This window comes from Bufo bufo, chromosome 2, assembly GCF_905171765.1.
Source record: "Bufo bufo chromosome 2, aBufBuf1.1, whole genome shotgun sequence".
In the NCBI taxonomy this organism is placed as follows: domain Eukaryota; kingdom Metazoa; phylum Chordata; class Amphibia; order Anura; family Bufonidae; genus Bufo; species Bufo bufo.
Window position 1 is genome coordinate 131,903,048 of NC_053390.1, and position 22,338 is coordinate 131,925,385.

Consider the following 22,338-nt stretch of genomic DNA (forward strand, 5'->3'; position numbering starts at 1 on the left):
ATGGTATGGCTCCACCTGTGTCCACCACTACTAATGCCTCATTCACACATCAGTGTTTGGTCAGTGATTTCCATCAGTGATTGTGAGCCAAAACCAGGTGCAGCTCTAAACACAGAACAGGAGCAGATCTTTCCATTATACCCTATGTCAGTGGAGGTTCCACTCCTGGTTTTGGCTCAATCACTGATGGAAGACACTGACGTGTGAATGAGGGGCTTAACTGATGAACTAAAGGGGTTGTGTCACTTCAGCAACTAACATTTATTATGTACAGAAAGTTACTACAAGGCACTTGCTAATGTATTGTGATTGTCCATATTGTCCCTTGAGCTTCCTTTATTAATTTTTCCATCACATTATACACTGCTAGTTTCCACTGTTTCCAGCAATCCAGCAGCAGTGGCTGTGCTTGCACACTATAGGAAAAAATGCCAGCCTGGCGGCTGGGAAAATGGAAAAGTACCGTATTTTTTGCTTTGTATTTTTTGCTTTTTAGGAGGAAAACCGTAATTGGCCTTACCAGTAATTCTGTTTCCTTGAATCCACTATGACCGCTACAGATGAGATTGACCCCTTGACCTCTGTACGGGCAGGAATACACAGAGATAGAGCGTTTAAAAGCCCCCACCCACTCTCTCCCTTCAGTGTTTACGAATTACCCTAAGTAGGTGCTATCAAGTACTAACAATATCTATATATACACAAAAAATAATAATAAAGTATTAAATTCATACTCATTAAAAGTACATTAAGGGTGGGAATATACGGGCCGTCATGGTGGATTCAAGGAAACAGAATTACCGGTAAGTCTAATTACGGTTTTCCATTTCATCCACCATGACGGCTACAGATGAGAACTAACAGATTATACAGTAGGGGGGCTAATGCTTGCTGAACTTTCTGGCCAAAGGCCAGCTCTGTAGAATCAGAGATGTTTAGACAATGTTTTATGAATGTATTGATACTAGACCATGTAGCGGCCTTACATATCTGATCAGGAGATACACCAACTTTCTTCGCCCATGAAGAAGTCACACTTCTGGTAGAGTGGGCTTTTATTCTAGTAGGACCAGTGAGACCCATTAGGGAATGACAACAGGATATAGTGGATTTTATACAGCGACCTATAGATGCTTTGGAAAGCTTCATTCCCTTATTGCGTCCTGCAAACTGAATCTATAGATTGTCATCTTTCCTAAAAGCTTTATTGGCCGCCAGGTAATGGATAATAGTCTCCCTCGCGTTTTAGGCTACTTTCACACCTGCGTTAGGTGCGGATCCGTCTGGTATCTGCACAGACGGATCCGCACCTATAATGCAAACGATTGTATCCGTTCAGAACGGATCCGTTTGCATTACCATGATAATGCATGTTCATGATAATGCAAACGGATCCGTTTTGACTTACACTGATAAAGTCAATGGGAGGCGGATCAGTTTTCAATTGCACCATATTGTGTCAGTGAAAACGGATCCGTCCCCATTGGCTTACATTGTAAGTCAGGACGGATCCGTTTGGCTCCGCATCGTCATGCGGATATCAAAACGCTGCAAGCTGCGTTTTGGTGTCCGCCTCCAGAGCGGAATGGAGGCTGAACGGAGGCAAACTGATGCATTCTGAGCGGATCCTTATCCATTCAGAATGCATTGGGGCTGAACTGATCCATTTTGGGCCTCTTGTGACAGCCCTGAAACGGATCTCACAAGCGGACCCAGAAACGCCAGTGTGAAAGTAGCCTAAAAGATGAAATTGTTCCTCTGTGGGGCTTTTTGGGTCACTACAGAAAGATGGTAAGACAATTCCCTGGTCCCTATGGAAGTTTAAAACCCCCTTAGGAAGGAACCCGAGGTCCAATTTTAGAACTACCCTCTCGCAAAAAAACTGAAAGAGAAGGTTCTCTGCATGAAAGGGCCTGGATTTCTCCCAGGTATCTAGCTGATGTTATGGCTATTAAGAAAGCAGTCTTAAAGGAAAGGTGCTTAATGTAAATGTCTGAAATGGGAGCAAAAGGTGCTTTTGTCAACCCATTTAAGACAAAATTTAAATCCCATTGAGCAACGTTAGGATTTAACGATGGTCTAAGTCTGGATGCTGCTCTTATGAACCTTCCAACCCATGTATGATCAGCTAGATTTGTATAATAGAATGCACCTAGGGCGGAGATCTGGACCTTTAGGGTACTTGGCCTAAGACCTAGGTCTAGCCCTTTCTGAAGAAAATCTAAAATCTTTTGAATACATGGGGAGGACATATGTGGAGAGTCTTCCCCCAACCAACTACAGTACTTATTCCAGATTTTTAGGTAGATAGCTGAAGTAGAAAAAATATTTGTAAACTGGGATTATTTAAAACGTAACCTTTACTAGGTCATTTAAAATATAAAGTCACACTAGGTGAGAGACGACAAAGACAACAATAAATTCCTCCGCTGCATCAATTCATATTCATATTCCGTTAAGAACTAATAAAAAGAAAAGATGGGTGGATCTCACCTCGTCTGGGCGGGGTCCAACTGTGAAGGATGGTCCTGGCGATGGTATAGCCGCGGACCAATGTGACCAGGTGCTGTTGTGGTATTGGCACAATATATATCCTAGAAGGCCCTATTGTGGCTTTCCTGCCTGCCTAGGGGGATAGGGACTCAAGCCTGCCTACCACAATGGAGCACCCGCCCCGACAGGGGCGACCCCACACCGAGCCTTTCCCTCAGTATGGGTCTGTATACCTAATAAGCCCTAATTATAACGCCCTACATGCCATGTTTCTGTCACTTCTGGACATCATCAGGGGACTCCGTATGTATATTCAAGGGCAACTACAAATAAAAATTATAAACAGACACTCAATACAGGTCACCAATTAATGAGCACCACATACAAAGTGGCTAATTAACAGCCACAATTTACTTACTCAAAATCAAGGCGAGTTTGGCCTCGTACTCTTTGGACAAGGAAAAGGATAGCTCTTGTCCTCACTGATGCAGGGGAAGTGTCCCTTGTCAGTCCATGTCTCACCCAACATAACAGTAGTTTGGGTGAGCATTGTGATAGCTGAAGTAACCTTCTTTCTACTGGCCTTTAATGTACATATAACTTTGTCCGAGAGTCCCTTACTCCTTAAGACCTCGCTCTCAGGATCCAGGCTGACAGTTTGAAAAGACTTGGATTTTTATGAAGAATTGGGCCCTGAGAAAGAATGTCCTTCTAAAAAGGGTATTAACCAAGGATCCTCCAGCGCTATTTTCTTTAGAATGGAGAACAAGCTTCTTTTGGGCCAGTAGGGGGTTATTAATATCACCGTTACTGGGTCTGTTAAAATTTTTCGTAGAACACAAGGGATTAGAGACCAAGGAGGGAAGATGTATGCTAGATCCCATTTCCATTTTATAGAAAAAACATCTACTGCCCATGGCCTTTCTCTGGGATCTAAGGAGCAAAAACGCTTGACTTTTGCATTTCTTTTTGAGGCGAACAGGTCTATTTGTGGTAAGCCCCATTTGGCAGATATTTCTTGAAATACTCTTGGATTTAAAGACCATTCCCCTGGGTCTAGGGTTTTTCTGCTCAATAAATCTGCCTCAAAATTTTCTGATCCCGAGATGAACCGCTGTAATGGATAGGACATTTTTTTCTGCCCCGCTAGAGATCCCAGACTTGAGGACCTTGTACCCCCCTGATGTTTTAAATAGGCGACCGCTGTTGTATTGTCTGAAAATATTTTATATTTTTTTTGCTTAGAAGACCTTGAGTCACCTTTGGAGTCTCCCAGAACACTCACAACTCTCTGTAATTTGAGGATCTGTTTTTTTTTTTTTTTATCTTTTCTGACCACCTTCCCTGCCAGGTTGAGGAGGCTACTTTTGCTCCCCACCCACATTGCTTGCGTCTGTCACAATCTGTATCTCTGGGTCTTTCAGCCAGATGACGCCCTTTGACAGATTTATCTTTCTCTTCCACCAATTTAGATCAGACTTTACTGGGTATGGAATGACTATCTTTCTGTCTAGTCTGGACCCTAGGGAGTTTGTTCCAACTCCCTAGGGTCCAAGTTTGCATAATTCTGGTGTGAGCCTGACACCAAGCTATAGCTGTTATGCAGGATGTCATAAGACCTAGAATGCTTATAGCCATTCTGGTAGAGCACCGGTTTAAAGATTGGAAGTTTTCTATCTTTGCTATGATAGCTTCTATCTTTTCCTGAGGGAGAGATGATGTTTGGGATACAGAGTCCAACATTACTCCCAAAAACTTTCTGTGGGATGACGGGATTAAGTAGGACTTTAGGTTTATTAACCAACCAAGTCCGATATCCTTTGCAAAAAAAATAGTCTGTTTATCTGACTGCTTCTGAACTTCCAACTATAAAGGAAATCGTCCAAGTATGGGAAGATTAATAGTCCTTCCTGTCTGAGAGGTGATATCATCTCAACTACCAACTTTGTGAAGATTCTTGGCGCTCAGGAAATACCAAAACTGAAGAGTGTAGAATTGGAAATGATGCAATATGCCATCAGGGTCTTTTAGTGCAAATCTGAGATACTTTTGTGAGTTTAGATGAATGGGAATATAATAGTAGGCGTCTTAAGATCAAAAGATGTCATGTAGGCTCCCTTTTTGATTAAGGGGACGATGGATGAAATTGATTTCATCTTGAACTTTCTGTACATTATCAATTTGATTAGATCCTTTAAGTTTATGATGGTACGGAAAGATCCATCTGGTTTTTGGACTAGAAATAGCCTTGAATAGAAACCTTTTTCTGTTTCAGGTACATTTTTAACTACGCCTGATTTTTATAATTCTAGAACACCCTGCCATATCTTTGATAGAATGGTGGAACTGTGGGAAGTGGTCTGAAATCTTCTTGGGGAAGTTGAGGAAAACAATAATTAGACTTACCGTTAATTTTGTTTCCTTGAATCCACCATGACAGCCACAAGTGAGAGAGATGACCCATGACCTCTGTACGGGCAGGAATATACAGAGAGTTTAACTTGTCCCCACCCCTCCTCACCCTCAGTGTTCTTCTAAATTACTAAGGTAGGACAATAAATAATAATAAATATATTGTGAGGATTTGCAGGGTAAGTGGACGCAGAACAGAGGCAAAAACAACAGTTTGTAAAACAAAACTTCAGTGTTTATTCACACACACACACAAGGCAAAAGTAAAGCAACATTTCGCAGTCTTAGTGTTCGTTCACACAAAGGAAAGTCCAAAGCACAAAACAGTCAGGTTTTCCCAGCGGTCCACAACAGGCTTTAGGGGGCCCGTTTCCCCGCATGCAGCTCTCAGCCCTCCAGCACAGCACCATGCCTCAGATCCCAAAACAGAGACACAGATTCTGAGCCCAGCTGCCTATTTAAAGGACAGCCAGGTGCTGGCAAACCCGGACCAGCACTTAAACTCCGGTCCGGTATTTGATCTCACCTGGCTGGAAATCAGCCCAACCGCACATTCTGGGAGGCAAATACCTGCCTTCCCAAACAAAAACCCTTGCTTTGTCTCACACAATATATAAATATATATATATTTAATCTTTTTTTTTTTTTGGGGGGGGGGGGGGGGGGGTGATATATCCAGGCCATCATGGTGGATTCAAGGAAACGGAATTACCGCTAAGTCTAATTACGGTTTTCCATTTCATCCAACATGACGGCCACATGCGAGAACTAACAAATATTTACATAGGGTGGGAAACCGCCTGCAGTATTTTCTGGCCAAATACTAAATCTGCAGAGGCGGAAAGATTAAGGTGATAATGTTTAACAAAGATGTTAATATTTGACCAAGTAGCCGCTTTGCAAATCTGATTTAAGGAGACGCCTCCTTTTTCTGCCCACGAAGAGGCAGTTGCCCTGGTAGAGTGAGCTCCAATACCCCTAGGACAAGGAATATTTTGAAGGGAGTAACAGCAACCTATAGTACAGGGTGGGCCATTTATATGGATACACCTCAATAAAATGGGAATGGTTGGTGATATTAACTTCCCGTTTGTGGCACATTAGTATATGTGAGGGGGGAAACTTTTCAAGATGGGTGGTGACCATGGCGGCCATTTTGAAGTTGGCCATTTTTAATCCAACTTTTGTTTTTTCAATAGGAAGAGGGTCATGTGACACATCAAACTTATTGGGAATTTCACACAAAAAACAATGGTGTGCTTGGTTTTAATGTAACTTTATTCTTTCATGAGTTATTTACAAGTTTCTGACTACTTATAAAATGTGTTCAATGTGCTGCGGCCCATGCTCCCATTCATTTCTATGGGGCAGACATAGAAATGAATGGCGGCATATGAATAGCGATATGCCCCCATTGTCTGATATGAGAAAACCCCTTTAACCCGAGATGAGTCCAGCGTGAAGGATCCCGGCGCAGTGCACACCCCCCCCCCCCCCCCCCCCCATCAACTTCCCAGTATGAAAATCATTGGTGGCAGTGGCCACAGGGTCCCCTCCTCTGCTCCTCCTCATTGGTGGCAGTGGCAGCTTCTAAATCGGAGCCCCAGTAATCCTGGGACTCCGATCGGTTACCATGGCAGCCAGGACGCTACTGAAGCCCTGGCTGCCATGGTAAGCTCCCTGCTGCTGTGTGTACTATGCACAGGGCAGCAGGGAGAATGTGAGGTCCTATTCCCCCTAATAGAGCTCAATAAGAAAGAATAGGACAAGGGATGAAAAGATCACAGGTTCTAGCGCCTAATGGGACTAATAGTGAATAAATATAAAAAATAAAAATAAAAAGTTAGAAAAAAAAAAACACCAAATTATTAAGCATAAATCACCCCTTTCCCCATATAAAATATATAAACAAACATATCGCCACGTCCGAAAAGTCCAAACTATTTCTATATTAAAAAATCTCCTATGTGGTGAAACAGAAAAAAATATGTAAATGTGTATGGCGTTTTATTTTTTCCGCGTGCTATCAAATGGTATCGAGTATTGCAAAACTTTTTTATGAAATCGAAAAAAAAAAAATTGGTATTGCAACAACCTTTTGTAACTTTCTGTGAGTTTATTAGCACAAGTGGCACATTTAATATATTTAGATTTGATTTTACTTTCTTTCACTTTCTAAAAAGAGAAGAGCAATCAGGTATCAGAAGGTATAAAAGTAAAAGGGAACTCACAGAAGGAGCGGCCGAAGGGGAGTCTGCGCTATCCGTGCAGGTCCGAGGAGCCCCTGGAGCTGACATGCTGCTGGAGTCATTGGAGACAGCATTGTCAGAATCGCCTGCTCTTTTTCACAGGAAGCGACGTCTGATGTCATCAGCTCGCGTCCCAGGCACGATGATGCTACCCCTCCGCCCCCTCCAGACCTCACCAGGAATCCGAGAGTTAGATATTGGCTCCGCCCCCCCGTTTGGCGTCCCGCTCTCACAGGTCTGCTTCCTCACCGGAGGGAAGGGAGCCCATGCAGCAAGAGGTGAGAACAGGCCCCCAATCTCAGGGACGAAAATCATCCTAATTTCCTCTGCCCAGCTTTAGCAGCAGCTGCAGGAGGGCAGAGGAAAAGCTTGGTAAGGCTACTTTCACACTTGCGGCAGAGTGATCCGGCAAGCAGTTCCGTCGCCGGATCCGGCATTCAGGCAAGTCTTCCGTTTTTTTGGCCGGAGATAAAACCGTAGCATGCTGATCATGCCTGATCAGTCAAAATGACTGAACTGAAGACATCCTGAATGGATTGCTCTTTATTCAGAATGCATGGGGATAAAACTGATCAGTTCTTTTCCGGCATTGAGCTCTTTTGACGAACCTCAGTGCCGGAAAAGAAAAACGCTAGTGTGAACGTACCCTAAGCCAACCTTTTGTTATATTTAAAGGAAAATAATAAAAAATAATAATAAAATAAAAAAATATATAAAACTCAAAAAAAAAAAAAAAAAAAGGGGCTGGCGCATACACTTTATATATATAGCTGCTATGACTACCCAGATAGCGCCCCTGTTTACATGTCACTGATACATAGGCATAGCAGCCTGCGATGTAGCACAGCACGGCCTGCGATGTTCCGGTCATGAAATAATGCTGTATTCGCTTTATAGGACGCACGTCTTATAAAGCGGAAAATACGCTACATAGGCCAGAGTTTTTTTCCTATAGTGTGCTTGTACATGACCTCCAATGATGGAATGCAGAGTGGTCGTAACCATGGAAACAAACAGTGTATAATCTGATGGAAAAATTAATCCAGACAGAAAAGGAGGCAATAAGGACAATCACAGTACCTTAGTAAGTGCCTTGTAATAACTTCCTCTACATGATGAATACCACGTGCTGGTGAGAGAACCCCTTTAACAACAGCATCTGCAGCTACCAGCAGCTTGAGCACCACAATGGTGGTAGAAATGGTCACATTTGACTTCATCTTCTACCCTCTACAAATTCTTGTATTTCTATATTAGAGGCAATCAGCGCTTACATTATAATACGTGGATGATGCTCCATGACTGAATTATTGAGGTAGAAGCGTTTGAAGTACATACAAGCCGTTCCCTGAAAGAAAAAAGAAAAAAAACAGCCAATAGATCATTTTACTTTTTATATCCCTAAGGGCTCATTGCACAAGAAAGTATGTTTGGTCCGCATCCAATCCACATTTTTTGCGGATCAAAGGCGGACCCATTCATTTAAATGGGGCCGCAAACTATGAGGAAAGCACGCGGTGTGCTGTCCACATCTGCACGTTCTTTCTACGATAGAACATGTCCTATTCTTGTCCGGTTTGCCGACAAGGAAAGGACATTTCTACAGAAAATGGCGGCATGGACTCGTGTTTTGGGGAACGCAAAGTATTTACGGCTGTGTGAATGAGCCCTTAGTCTTACATAAATTTGTATTCTTTACATATTAGTCCCTATATGCCTTACCTGGATCTTTTACTCAGAAAGGCCTTTTCTATTACAGTGTTCATATTAAGCCACGTAACATAATGGAAACCGTTTGATTTTACAGTCAGTGGGGGGGATTACACTGGTGTAAAGTAGAACTGGCTTAGTTGCCCATAGCAACCAATCAGATTCCTCCTTTAATTTCCCAAAGGAGCTGTCAAAAATGAAAGGTGAAATCTGATTGGTTGCCATGGGCAACTAAGCCAGTTTTTCTTTTCACCAGTTTTGATAACTCTCCCTCAGTGTTTGATCAGTGAATTCCATCAGTGATTGTGAGCAAAAGCCAGGCGTGGAGCTACACAGAGATAAGGTATACGGGAAAGATCTGCTCCTGTTCTGTGTTTTAGACCCAAACCTGGTCTTGGCTCACAGTCATTGATGGAAAACACTGACCGAACACTGGGGCAAATTTACTAATGACTGACGTAAAAAGTGTCGAAAGTCCACTTTCCTGTCCGGCTGCTCAACACAATTTTGGCAAACGGACAGTTTTGCGCCTAGTACGCCAGTTGATAGTGAAAGGGGCGGGTAGAGCTGAAACGATTCATCGATTTAATAGATGTAATACCTGCATCAAGGATTCATTTAAATCACGTGACCACAGAGCATGAGTGAAGTGAAGCTCCTCACTCACCACCGCGCTGCACTGGCCATAGTCAGAGCACTGGCTGACGCTGTGTGTGATGTCAGGTCCCTCCCAGTGCATGCTGGGATGAAGACGCGTCTCCTGCAGACTCCATGTGTCAGCGCACGCTGCACTGCCAGGAAAGGTAAGTACATAGTTAGCGGCGAGGGGAACCTGTGATGGCGGGGGGCACCTGTGATTTGGCATGGAGTGGCTGATCTGATGGGAGTGGGGGACATGGTGGATGGCATGGAGGCACTAGGGGAGGGGAACATCAAGGCAATATGGATGGCATGGCAGTGCCATCACTGGGGCACTGGGGGCCATGGTATGGAGGTCTGGCTCTGATTGCAGCAAGGGAGGGTCTGATGGTGGAAGCCTGGGGGTCTGATTGCAGGCTTGCGGCATGGGGTGGGGGGGGGGGGGGGGGGGGGGGAGACTGATATGAAGGCAAGGCTGACTGACTTGGGAGGGGAAAATCAAAATGCTATGTCACTGTGCAGCATTTTTTGTCCGGATCCCCATTACAGTCAATGGGCATCCAGCTATGACAGGTGCAGCCAGTGAACTCCGGCAGTCTATTCCTCCACCACAACAAACTGCCGGAGTTCACAATATAGCCTTAGATACACATTCTGGCAGAAGAACAGCCTGCTGGAGTATACCGTATTGGGTATAGCCGGATACAACCCGCTACATGCTCTCATTGACTATAATGTGGTCCAAGGCCATCTGGCCATGTTCCGGCATACATGCTGGGTATCGTCCAAAGCTTTTTTTTTGTCCGGCCAAAACCCAGCTTGAATGCTGTAACAAGGCCGGACCCCATTACAGTCAATGGCTGCAGCAGCCGGCAGTATCCAGCTATACCCGATATGGTGCAGCATGGCTGTTCTTCTGACAATGTATATTGCAGCTGTGAAAGAAGCCTTATGTGTGTGCAATTATTTGCTATACCACTGTAAGAAATAAAAATATTGTTTTTATAAAGAAATATGTTATTTTTAAGAAGGTTTTTCTTATTAGAGTGCTCGATTAATCGGAAAAATAAATCGACAGAATACTCAACTACTAAAATAATTGTTTACTGCAGCCCTAGGGGCAGTCAGGGAAAACAGGTGCAAATGGCAGCTAAAAACTACGCTAGCCAGACACACGGACTGCCACAGATGCACACTCCTCATCATAAAGTAGACCTACCTAGCGGCAGCCCAGAGGGGGGAAACTAAGAAACGTAGTAAATGTGCCCCACTGACTGTGTGAAAGCAGTCAACGGGAAAAAATATATATAAATGTATTTTACTTGCTCATATAGCACCACCATATTCCACAGCGCTTTACAGACATTATCATGGCTTGTTGTGCCCAGCAGAGCTGACAATCTAAGCTCCCTATCTATATGTCCTTGGAGTTTAGGAAGAAACCCACACAAACACGGAGAGAACATACAAACTCCATGCTTATGTTTTGGAACCTAGGACCCCAGCGTGGCAAGGTACCAGTGCTAACCACTGAGCCACCCATACTGCCGAAGTCCACTGAATACAGTGCAAAAGCTATGATATGTCCCTGACCACCTGCCACTGATTACTATAGGAAGGGAGCTGTCAATCAGCAGCAGGTGGATGGGGAGAGCAAAGAGCTCATGAATATGAGGACTCCAGGAGGTTGAGCAGCATATTGAGTGGACTCTGGGGCCTGGCTCCCAATTTTAGCAAAATGACTAATTCAAGAAAGCGCCCCATTGTTTTCCTCAGGATGTCCATCACCGGTTTAGGATGCTCTCAGGTAGGACAGCATAAAACTGATGACAAATTCTCTTTAACCACCTCAGCCCCCAGTGCTTAAACACCCTGAAAGACCAGGCCACTTTTTACACTTCTGACCTACACTACTTTCACCATTTATTGCTCGGTCATGCAACTTACCACCCAAATGAATTTTACCTCCTTTTCTTCTCACTAATAGAGCTTTCATTTGGTGGTATTTCTTTGCTGCTGACATTTTTACTTTTTTTGTTATTAATCGAAATTTAACGATTTTTTTTGCAAAAAAAATGACATTTTTCACTTTCAGTTGTCAAATTTTGCAAAAAAAACTACATCCATATACAAATTTTGCTCTAAATTTATTGTTCTACATGTCTTTGATAAAAAAAAAATGTTTGGGTAAAAGTTATAGCGTTTACAAACTATGGTACAAAAATGTGAATTTCCGCTTTTTGAAGCAGCTCTGACTTTCTGAGCACCTGTCATGTTTCCTGAGGTTCTACAATGCCCAGACAGTACAAACACCCCACAAATGACCCCATTTCGGAAAGTACACACCCTAAGGTATTCGCTGATGGGCATAGTGAGTTCATAGAACTTTTTATTTTTTGTCACAAGTTAGCGGAAAATGATGATTCTTTTTTTTTTTTTTTTTTTTCTTACAAAGTCTCATATTCCACTAACTTGTGACAAAAAATAAAAAGTTCTATGAACTCACTATGCCCATCAGCGAATACCTTGGGGTCTCTTCTTTCCAAAATGGGGTCACTTGTGGGGTAGTTATACTGCCCTGGCATTCTAGGGGCCCAAATGTGTGGTAAGGAGTTTGAAATCAAATTCTGTAAAAAATGACCTGTGAAATCCGAAAGGTGCTCTTTGGAATATGGGCCCCTTTGCCCACCTAGGCTGCAAAAAAGTGTCACACATCTGGTATCTCCGTACTCAGGAGAAGGTGGGGAATGTGTTTTGGGGTGTCTTTTTACATATACCCATGCTGGGTGAGATAAATATCTTGGTCAAATGCCAACTTTGTATAAAAAAAATGGGAAAAGTTGTCTTTTGCCAAGATATTTCTCTCACCCAGCAGGGGTATATGTAAAATGACACCCCAAAACACATTCCCCACCTTCTCCTGAGTACGGAGATACCAGATGTGTGACACTTTTTTGCAGCCTAGGTGGGCAAAGGGGCCCATATCCATCTATCAGTGCATCCGTAAAAATCATGCGGACATCTGAATGGAGCTTTACAGGGGGGTAATCAATGACAGGGGGGTGATCAGGGAGTCTATATGGGGTGATCACCACAGTCATTGATCATGCCCCTGTAAGGCTTCATTCAGACGTCCGGATGCGTTTTGCGGATCGGATCCATCTATCAGTGCATCCGTAAAAATCATGCGGACATCTGAATGGAGCTTTACAGGGGGGTGATCAGGGAGTCTATATGGGGTGATCACCACAGTCATTGATCATGCCCCTGTAAGGCTTCATTCAGACGTCCGGATGCGTTTTGCGGATCCGATCCATCTATCAGTGGATCCGTAAAAATCATGCGGACGTCTGAATGGAGCTTTACAGGGGGTTGATCAATGACAGGGGTGTAATCAATGACAGGGGGGGTGATCAGGGAGTCTATATGGGGTGATAACCACAGTCATTGATCACGCCCCTGTAAGGCTTCATTCAGACGTCCGGATGCATTTTGCGGATCCGATCCATCTATCAGTGGATCCGTAAAAATCATGCGGACATCTGAATGGAGCTTTACAGGGGGGTGATCAATGACAGGGGGGTAATCAATGACAGGCGGGTGATAAGGGAGTCTATATGGGGTGATCAGGGGTGATCAGGGGCTAATAAGGGGTTAATAAGTGACGGGGGGGGGGGTGTAGTGTAGTGTAGTGGTGCTTGGTGGGACTTTACTGAGCTACCTGTGTCCTCTGGTGGTCGATCCAAACAAATGGGACCACCAGAGGACCAGGTAGCAGGTATATTAGACGCTGTTATCAAAACAGCGTCTAATATACCTGTTAGGGGTTAAAAAAAACACATCTCCAGCCTGCCAGCGAACGATCGCCGCTGGCAGGCTGGAGATCAACTCTCTTACCTTCTGTTCCTGTGAGCGCGCGCGCCTGTGTGCGCGCGTTCACAGGAAATCTCGCCCATCGCGAGATGACGCATATATGCGTGACTCTGCGCAGGGCTGCCACCTCCGGAACGCGATCCTGCGTTAGGCGGTCCGGAGGTGGTTAAAGAGGTATTCCCATCTCAGACATTTATAGCCTATGCACAAGACATAAGTGTCAGATACGTGAGGGTCCTGCACCTACACGGAGAATGAAGGTTTCATGAGTATGGCATCAGAGGACTGAGATGGGAATACCGTTTTTACACCGTTCCTGCCAGTTGGGTGTGACAGTGTTCCAGCCCCAGCAAATAAAAAGAACAAAATAAAGTGGTCTTAAAAGGCAGAAAAAGCTCAAAACCCCAAATGCTGTTGCACATCCTGCACATGTGATCCGTTGCTAACAGCAATTCCCAGCAAAAATGCATACAATGGAGGATCCCTGCAGCGGACCACATGTACCACATAGACATCCTGCACAGGATAACCAAATGTGCGGATGTGATTGGTGATTATAAAACAAAAACTAAATGGTGCACTTCAATGGTAAATGTAATTGACAATATATGGCTAAACCCTCCCACCGATATTAAAATGAGGCTTTCGCCAATATATTCTTATATCAAAAACATACCGGAGCCCAAGCACCTCGTCAAGGTATCTCAAATCGGCACATTTGGTTATCCTGTGCAGGATGTCTCTGTGGTACATGTGTTCCGCTGCAGGCATCCTCCACTGTATGCATTTTTGCTGGGGATTGCTGTTAGCAACGGATCACATGTGCAGGATTTGCTCCCCCGGTTAAAAATGCGCAACAGCATATAGGGTTTTGAGCATTTTCTGCCTTTTAAGACCACTTTATTCTGTTATTCTCTTTGTATATGCACGCCTGGAGGTGAGGCAACTCCAGGTTTGAATGTGCCTTGATTTTGATCTATGGGTAACATTCAGGTGCACCTGTGCGGTCTGCGTCACATGAGTCAGTGATAGGTGGGACTCATACCCTCCTCCCATTGTATGTGTGATTTCACGCTGGAGGTAACTGGGAGCAGTTTGCGGTGTGTCGGACCTTATGCCCCTGTAATTACCCATACGGCACAGGTAGATTAGTGTTAGATCCTGTGCCACTTTGAGATACCTTGACGGGGTGCACAGTATCCAGTATGTTCTCGATATAAGAATATATTGGCGAAAGTCTTGTTTTAATATCAGTGTGAGGGTTCAGGCTACTTTCACACTGGCGTTTTGAATTCCGTTTGCGAGATCCGTTTCAGGGATCTCACAAACGATTCTAAATGGATCAGTTCAGCCCCAATGCATTCTGAATGGATAAGGATCCGTTCAGAATGCATCAGTTTGGCTCCGTTCCACCTCCATTCCGCTCTAGAGGCGGACACCAAAACGCTGCTTGCAGCGTTTTGGTGTCCGCCTGGTGATGCAGAGCCAAACGGATCCGTCCTGACTTACAATGTAAGTCAATGGGGCGGATCAGTTTTCACTAAAAATATGGTGCAATTGAAAACTGATCCGTCCCCCATTGACTTTCAATGCAAGTCAGGACCGGATCAGTTTTGACTTTGTTCTTTATAATGCAAACGGATCCGTTCTGAACGGATACAATCGTTTGCATTATAGGTGCGTATCCGTCTGTGCAGATACCAGACGGATCCGCACCTAACGCAGGTGTGAAAGTAGCCTTAGCCATATATTGTCAATTGCATTTACCATTGTAGTGCACCATTTTTTTTATTTATTTTTTTATTGTTTTACACAGCAAATAAAAAAGCCAGTCTTGGTAAATGTGCCCCCTTATGTTTATAACTTCTTTGATCCTGATCCTACTCACCAGTACTGACTTAGGCATGGCCGGCTTGAAGGCATTACAGAAATCCAGAAGCTTCTTCTCATAGTATTTACAAATGGTTAACTCTTCATGAGGGTCCAGATTAAATATATCACACAGATGAGCCTGCAAATACAGCATGGTAAGAAGGCATTACTGAAATCGTGACCGCACTGGATGAGACGGCTCACAGCATCCCTTCTCTATGCATAGCACATTTACAACCCAGCTGAAAGGGGCAAGAGATCCAGAAGTAAAACATGGTTTATATAGGTGTGCAGAATCCATAACCGATTTGTTCACCAGCCGGCACCCCCACTGATTCATTCCAGTGCCAGACACTATGCAGAAGGCTCCATCCACTGTGCAGTGGCCACGACGGAGTACTGCAGCTGAGCCACGGTGCTGGAAACTGCACAGTTAATCGAGCCTGAAGTCCACTCTATGGATTCCAGCACTGGTCGCTGCCTGAAACACCTGACTGGTAGGGGTGCCTACCCCCCCGATACTGGATCCCCCGATACTGAATAGGTCATCAATATCTAAGGCTACTTTCTCATCTGCGGCACAGCTCTCCAGCAGGACATGAATCAGCAGGACAAAAGACCATTGATCTGAGATCCCCGGGCCGCCGGGATTTCCGGTAACATCCAGCAATGCCGGATCCAGCGACCTGTGCGACAGGCTGTTCTCTTTGCCGCAAAAGGTGAAACTAGCCTAAATCTCAGAAAACTTCTAACTAAAATGCAGCAGCTCTCGCTCTGTCAGACTCAAGTCATCAATGTATTTTATAATGTTTGTCCGATGGTATAACGTTTTTCAGAAAAGGAGCAGAATTCCTTAACGAGGGCACTACTCACCTCACTGATCCCAAGTCCTCGCTTCCGGGTCTCATCTCGTCTGACAACAAAAGCCCTCTCATCTAATCAATGTCGAGACAGACCAGGAATTGGGGACCCTGAAAGCCATGGAACAGCGGAGAGGTGAGTATTGCTTCTACCTTTTAACCCATTCTGCCCCTTTTTCAAAAAAAGTTTTATCCCACAGGACAACTCCTTTAGGAGATGGATACACTGTGGATTTGTCGCCAGGAATTCACATGCAGCAAATCTGCAGTGTTTAATAGCCTCAACACACATCTGCAGGTTAATCTGTAGTGCCGCGTTAGGCTACATTCACACTAGCGGCAGGCTTCTCCGGCGGGTGAACAGCCTGCCAGATCCGTGCTGCCCCTGTAGGTCCGCTCCGGCCCCATTGACTATAATGGGGGCAGGCCGGAATTCCAGCGGCAGCGCATGCCGAGAGGCGGCCGGAATAAAACTACGACATGTCCTAAATGGACTGTTATCTAGTGCTTTATGAGTAGTACTGCAGATCACCATTTATTTTCCGCCTGCCCTCCAATCCCCCACTGTCAGGCACAGTCTGGATTGCTGTGCTGTTCTAAGACAATGGAGGGGACTCATGTGCGCATGCGCAGCAGTACTGACAACGTATTTCAACGCAGCTCTGACCACTGACAGTGGGGGAACGGGGGACAGCAGGAAAATCAAGACTAGTGATCTGGACTCCATATCTGCAGGACTACTCGTGTATTACTGTAGATAATGATCCAAAATTGGGGTGACAGTTCCCCTTTAAGTTCTGTGAATTTCACCTTTGTTCTGCAGAGGATGAAATCGGTGACAAACCTAACGCAGGAACATCCACGACTGAAAGTGCAGCCCACGTGGCCGTCCCCACAAGGGAAATGTCTACGCAGGTAAAGGCTTGGTTTACACTGGGGTCATAGCAGTTTTACAGGACGCGCGATTGATCAGGGCAGGTCAGTCAGGTGTTAGTGGCGGTTCTGTCGCAGCATGCGGAGGGGTACAGGCAGAAGAAGTGTAAACGGATCCCTATGCCCACAGCCAACATCTAGGTGCAGGGACTAAACCTACATGTCAATGCAACCAATCAGATCAAAGCTTTCAGAGCAGGTTAGAAAATGAAAACCGCGATCTGATTGGTTGCTCTGGACATCATTAACGCTACTTCATGAGGCCCAACATGTACTGCAGCAGCTGCGGTAAAACATGAAGTCACTCCATATTTCTAGCGAAATATAGTCTGGACCAGACTACTGCCCTGCGCCCCACCTGCCCCGTCGCTCGTATCCTCGCCCGGCAGCGGTTATTAGCCTGGACCCTGAGCCGCTGCAGCTCGTCCTCGCTGTGAAAAGTCCAGTGCTTCCTCTGCGTACTGTTATGGTACATGTTTCTGCCTCGTCTGCTGCGCGCACATTATACGTCACCGCATCATGATCAGACGCTGAGTCGCTTTCTAAACACGCAATGCGGACGTCAGAGGCATGCGAGCGTGCGAACGGGCTGGGTAGCGTCCGAATCCCATGCGCCGTAAGGACCTTGTGACGACATGGGTCATGTGACACCGGAAGCCTCAACTACAAAGTGACCATGCGCCTCACCGGGCTAGTTATTAACCCCTTCTACCCCAGAGTTTTTTGTTTTTGCATCATCGTTTTGCGCTTCCTGCCTTCCCAGAGCCATAAATTTTTTATTTGTATGTTTACATAGCCATATGAGGGCTTGTTTTTTGCAGGACAAGTTGTACTTTCCAACGCCACCATTTATTATTGTACAGTGATGGTCAGTTCGCAGTGTTCGCCAGCAAAAAAAAAAGCTATTTCACCACAGTTTTATTGTTTTTATTTTATTTTATTTAGAAAGTTCGATGTGCAATAAAACTGACCAGCTACTTTTATTCTACAGGTCAGTACGAATCCGGCGATACCTTATATGTATAGTTTCTCTTGCGTTTTGATAGTGATAAAATAATAAAAAAAAGTGGGGAAAAATTTGTTTTATTTTTTTGTCGCCGTATTTTGACCCCTATCACTTTTTTGCAGTTATGTGTACAGTGCTGTGTGAGGGCTTATTTTTTTGCGGGGCGATCTGTACTTCTAATTGGGGTATGTATGACTTTTTAATTACTTTTTATTTAAAAAATTGTGGTAGGTGAAGAGACCAAAAAACAGTGAATCGGCCATTTAGATATTTTTTTTCTGTTTCGCCATATGGGATAAATATTTTTATATTTTAATAGTACGGATGTTTTTGCACATTATTGTTTACACATTTTTATTTACATTTTGGAGAAAGGGGGTGATTAGAATATTTAGCTATATTTTTTATTTTTAAAAACATTTATTTATTTTTTACACTTTTTTATAGCTCTCATAAGGAACTATAGCAAACAATCTTTAGATTGCTTCTCTCATACACTCTAATGCATTAGCATTAGGGCTTATGTACATGACCGTATGTATTTTGCGATCTGCAAAAAAATTCGGATGATGTCCATGTGCATTCCGTATTTTGCGGAATGAAACGGAACAGCTAGCCCCTAATAGAACAGAACTGTAATGCGGACAATAATAGGACATGTTCTATTTTTTTGCGGAACAGAAATACGGACATACAGAAATGGAATGCACATGGTGTAACTTCATTTATTTTTATTTTTTTGCGGACCCATTGAAATAAATATATATAATATGACTGTTACATAACCCTCCGCCAGCATCCATTTTGAGACTGCCGGAGGTGTAGCATGCAGGTAAGAGGACCAGCTTAACCCAGTCCTGACCAGAGGATTTTCTGCTTTTTAATTTTTGATTTTTAACTCCCTGTCTTCACGGAGTCATAACTTTTTTTTATTTTTCTGTTCACATAGCCGTACGAGGGCTGGTTTGTGGAACAAGTTGTACTTTCTAATGGCACCATTTAATATTGCATACAGTGTAGTGGCGGTGTGGAAAAAAATCCAAATGGGGTGGAATTGGAACAAAATGCAATTCTGACAGTTTTATGAGTTTCATTTTTATAGCATTTCCTATGTGGTAAAACTGACCTGTTACTTTATGATTACAGCGATACCACATTTATATAGTTTTCTGGTGTTTTTATACTCTAAGAAATATACAGTATTTTTTGCTCTTTCTAAGATGCACCTGTTGATAAGATGCACCCCAGGTTTTAAAGGAGGAAAATATTTCTTGACCCCCAAGACATTACATCACACCCCCATAACAGGGTATCACATCAGACTCCCATATCAGGACATTACATCAGACTCCCATATCAGGACATTACATGAGACCTTCATATCAGACCCTCATCAGAACCCTATCAGACCCCATATCAGCCCTCCATTTCAGACCCCCATCAGACCTCAGATCAGACTTTAAAAGAAAAAATTTCTCTTACCTCTCCTGCGCCGCAGCTCCACTCCGGGTTCGGCGATCTCTTTAGAAGTCGCGCTCCCCTGTCTTCTCTCACCTGACTTCGTGCAGCGTCGAGTCATAGTGTGCGCACTACGTCTTGACGCTGTATGCGGTCAGGACAATGCGCCCACAGCCCCAGGAAGGAAGATCGAGTACAGGGAGCACTTACAGCGCTTCACTCCCCTCTCCCGTCACCTAATGTATACTAGTGAGCGCTTCCATAATCGAAGCGCTCACTAGTATTCGCTTTATACGACGCACAACCACCCCCCCACACACACTTTTTTTTGGGGGGGGGGGCGTCTTATAAAGCGAAAAATACAGTAACTTTGGAAAAAGTTTTTTTTTCTTTGCGTCACCATATTATGACCCCCATAGCTTTTTATTGCTATGTGTACGGAGCTGTGTGAGGGCTCACTTTTTACGGTGTAATCTGTAGGGATTTTTTTTATACCATTTTGTGTGTGTGACTTTTTGATCACTTTTTTTGGGAGGCGAAGCAGCAAAAGAGTGGTGAATCTTCCATTTTGATTTTGTTTTCTACTATGGCGTTCACCATACAGGATAAATACATTTATAGTTTAATAGTTTGGATGTTTTGGGATGCAGCAGTTTTTTTGTTTTTTTTTTGTTTATGAGGTCATCTTTTGGAATAGACTGCAATGTATTACCATTGAATCCTATGGAAGTTCCATTATGTTCCTATGAAGCATAGAAACAATCGCTGTGGTGGCCTTGGATCTTTCAGAGAGACCGAGGTTACCACAGCGAAACAGCGGCTCCCCCGATCACTGCAAGGTGGAGCCGTTTGGGCTCTGGAAACATTCTCGGGGAAAGCCACCTCAGATGTCGTGGTCACAATTGAACATGTCATCTCAGGATTTCAATGTCTGTAATTGGCATTATTGCCGATCACAAACATTAGCTCCAGGTGTCTGCGTTGTAAAACAGGACCGAACTGTGTATCTTACTTGTAAAACCAGAGAGGGTGCCATCTTTAAACATTTGACTGTATATGCCACTGGTCAGAAAGGTGAAATAAAGTGAATTAGCAAAAACACAATGCAACAGCACTCTGCAAATATCGAATATATGGATTATACATTTAAGGCTACTTTCACACTGGCGTTTCTGGGTCCGCTTGTGAGATCCGTTTTAGCGCTCTCAAAAGCAGTCCAAAACAGATCAGTTCAGCCCCAATGCATTCTGATATGATAAGGATCCGTTCAGAATGCATCAATTTTGGTCTCCGTTGCGTTTTTTTTAGACGGTCAGTAAAACGCAGTTTGCAGCTTTTTGGTGACCGTCTGACTATGCAGCGCCAAACTGATCAGTCCTGAATTATAAAGTAATGGGGACGGATCCGTTTTTCACTGACACAATATGGTGCAATTGAAAACGGATCCGTCCTCTATTGACTTTCAATGTAAGTCAAGACGGGTCAGTTTTGACTTAGACGTTTTTTTTTAATGAATAATGCAAACGGATTCGTTATGAACGGATACAAGCGTTTGCATGATCGGTGCGGATCCGTCTGTGCAGATACAAGCCTTACTAATGCAGTTATCACTATATAAATGAATATGAGGTACTGTATTTTTCAGACTATAAGACACACCTGACTATAAGACGCGCCTACCATATACAGAAGGAAAATAAGAAAAAAAATATTTTCTCTCAGATCCCGAAGCTCCTTCAGCCTCAGATTAGACCCCCATCAGACTCCCCAAAGCCTCCATCAGCCTCACATCGGACCCCCATGATCCTCAAATTGCACCCCCATCAGCCTCAGATTGGATCCACATCAGACATTAAAAAAAAAAAAAATTACCTTGCTTGCTGCGGACGCTGAATCTTCAGTCAGGATGGCGGCGGCCGTCTCTTCACGATCAAATGGATGAGGGTAAGTATAATTTTATTTTTATTTTTTTATTTGACACTGTTTTATTGCTATCAGATGCCGCAATTATGTATTAACGTGGCATCTGAAGGGTACAATGACAGGCACAATCGCCGCTCCCTGTCATTGCATCCACTACTTACAAAGAAATGCGCTTTGTAAAATTCGGTGAAGCAGCCAAATCAAATTTTTTAATTCTTCGCTCATCAATAAAAGTCAGCACATCCTATAAAGTGAAATATATAAGCAGGTTCGCATCACCGTGGCTGAATATGCGACGCAAAAACACAATGCGACAACACTCTGCAAGCACTGAATGTGTATGGATTATACACTGCGTGCAGAATTATTAGGCAAATTAGTATTTTGACCACATCATCCTCTTTATGCATGTTGTCTTACTCCAAGCTGTATAGGCTCGAAAGCCTACTACCAATTAAGCATATTAGGTGATGTGCATCTCTGTAATGAGAAGGGGTGTGGTCTAATGACATCAACACCCTATAATAGGTGTGCATAATTATTAGGCAACTTCCTTTCCTTTGGCAAAATGGGTCAAAAGAAGGACTTGACAGGCTCAGAAAAGTCAAAAATAGTGAGATATCTTGCAGAGGGATGCAGCACTCTTAAAATTGCAAAGCTTCTGAAGCGTGATCATCGAACAATCAAGCGTTTCATTCAAAATAGTCAACAGGGTCGCAAGAAGCGTGTGGAAAAACCAAGGCGCAAAATAACTGCCCATGAACTGAGAAAAGTCAAGCGTGCAGCTGCCAAGATGCCACTTGCCACCAGTTTGGCCATATTTCAGAGCTGCAACATCACTGGAGTGCCCAAAAGCACAAGGTGTGCAATACTCAGAGACATGGCCAAGGTAAGAAAGGCTGAAAGACGA

General features: G+C 43.9%; 1 protein-coding gene across 1 annotated transcript in view; it reads right to left on the reverse strand.

Moving 5' to 3' along the window:
* CCNH (cyclin H) overlaps nucleotides 1-17,555 on the reverse strand; it is a 46,144-nt gene extending 28,589 nt beyond the window's left edge. Inside the window, exons 1-3 of the mRNA XM_040420194.1 lie at nucleotides 17,400-17,555; nucleotides 15,265-15,387; nucleotides 8,429-8,502 (exon numbers count right to left, since the gene is read on the reverse strand). Of these exons, the coding sequence (XP_040276128.1) occupies nucleotides 8,429-8,502; nucleotides 15,265-15,387; nucleotides 17,400-17,516 (314 nt within the window). The 5' untranslated portion in view covers nucleotides 17,517-17,555. The remainder of the gene's footprint in view (nucleotides 1-8,428; nucleotides 8,503-15,264; nucleotides 15,388-17,399) is intronic.
* Nucleotides 17,556-22,338: the final 4,783 nt, after the last annotated feature.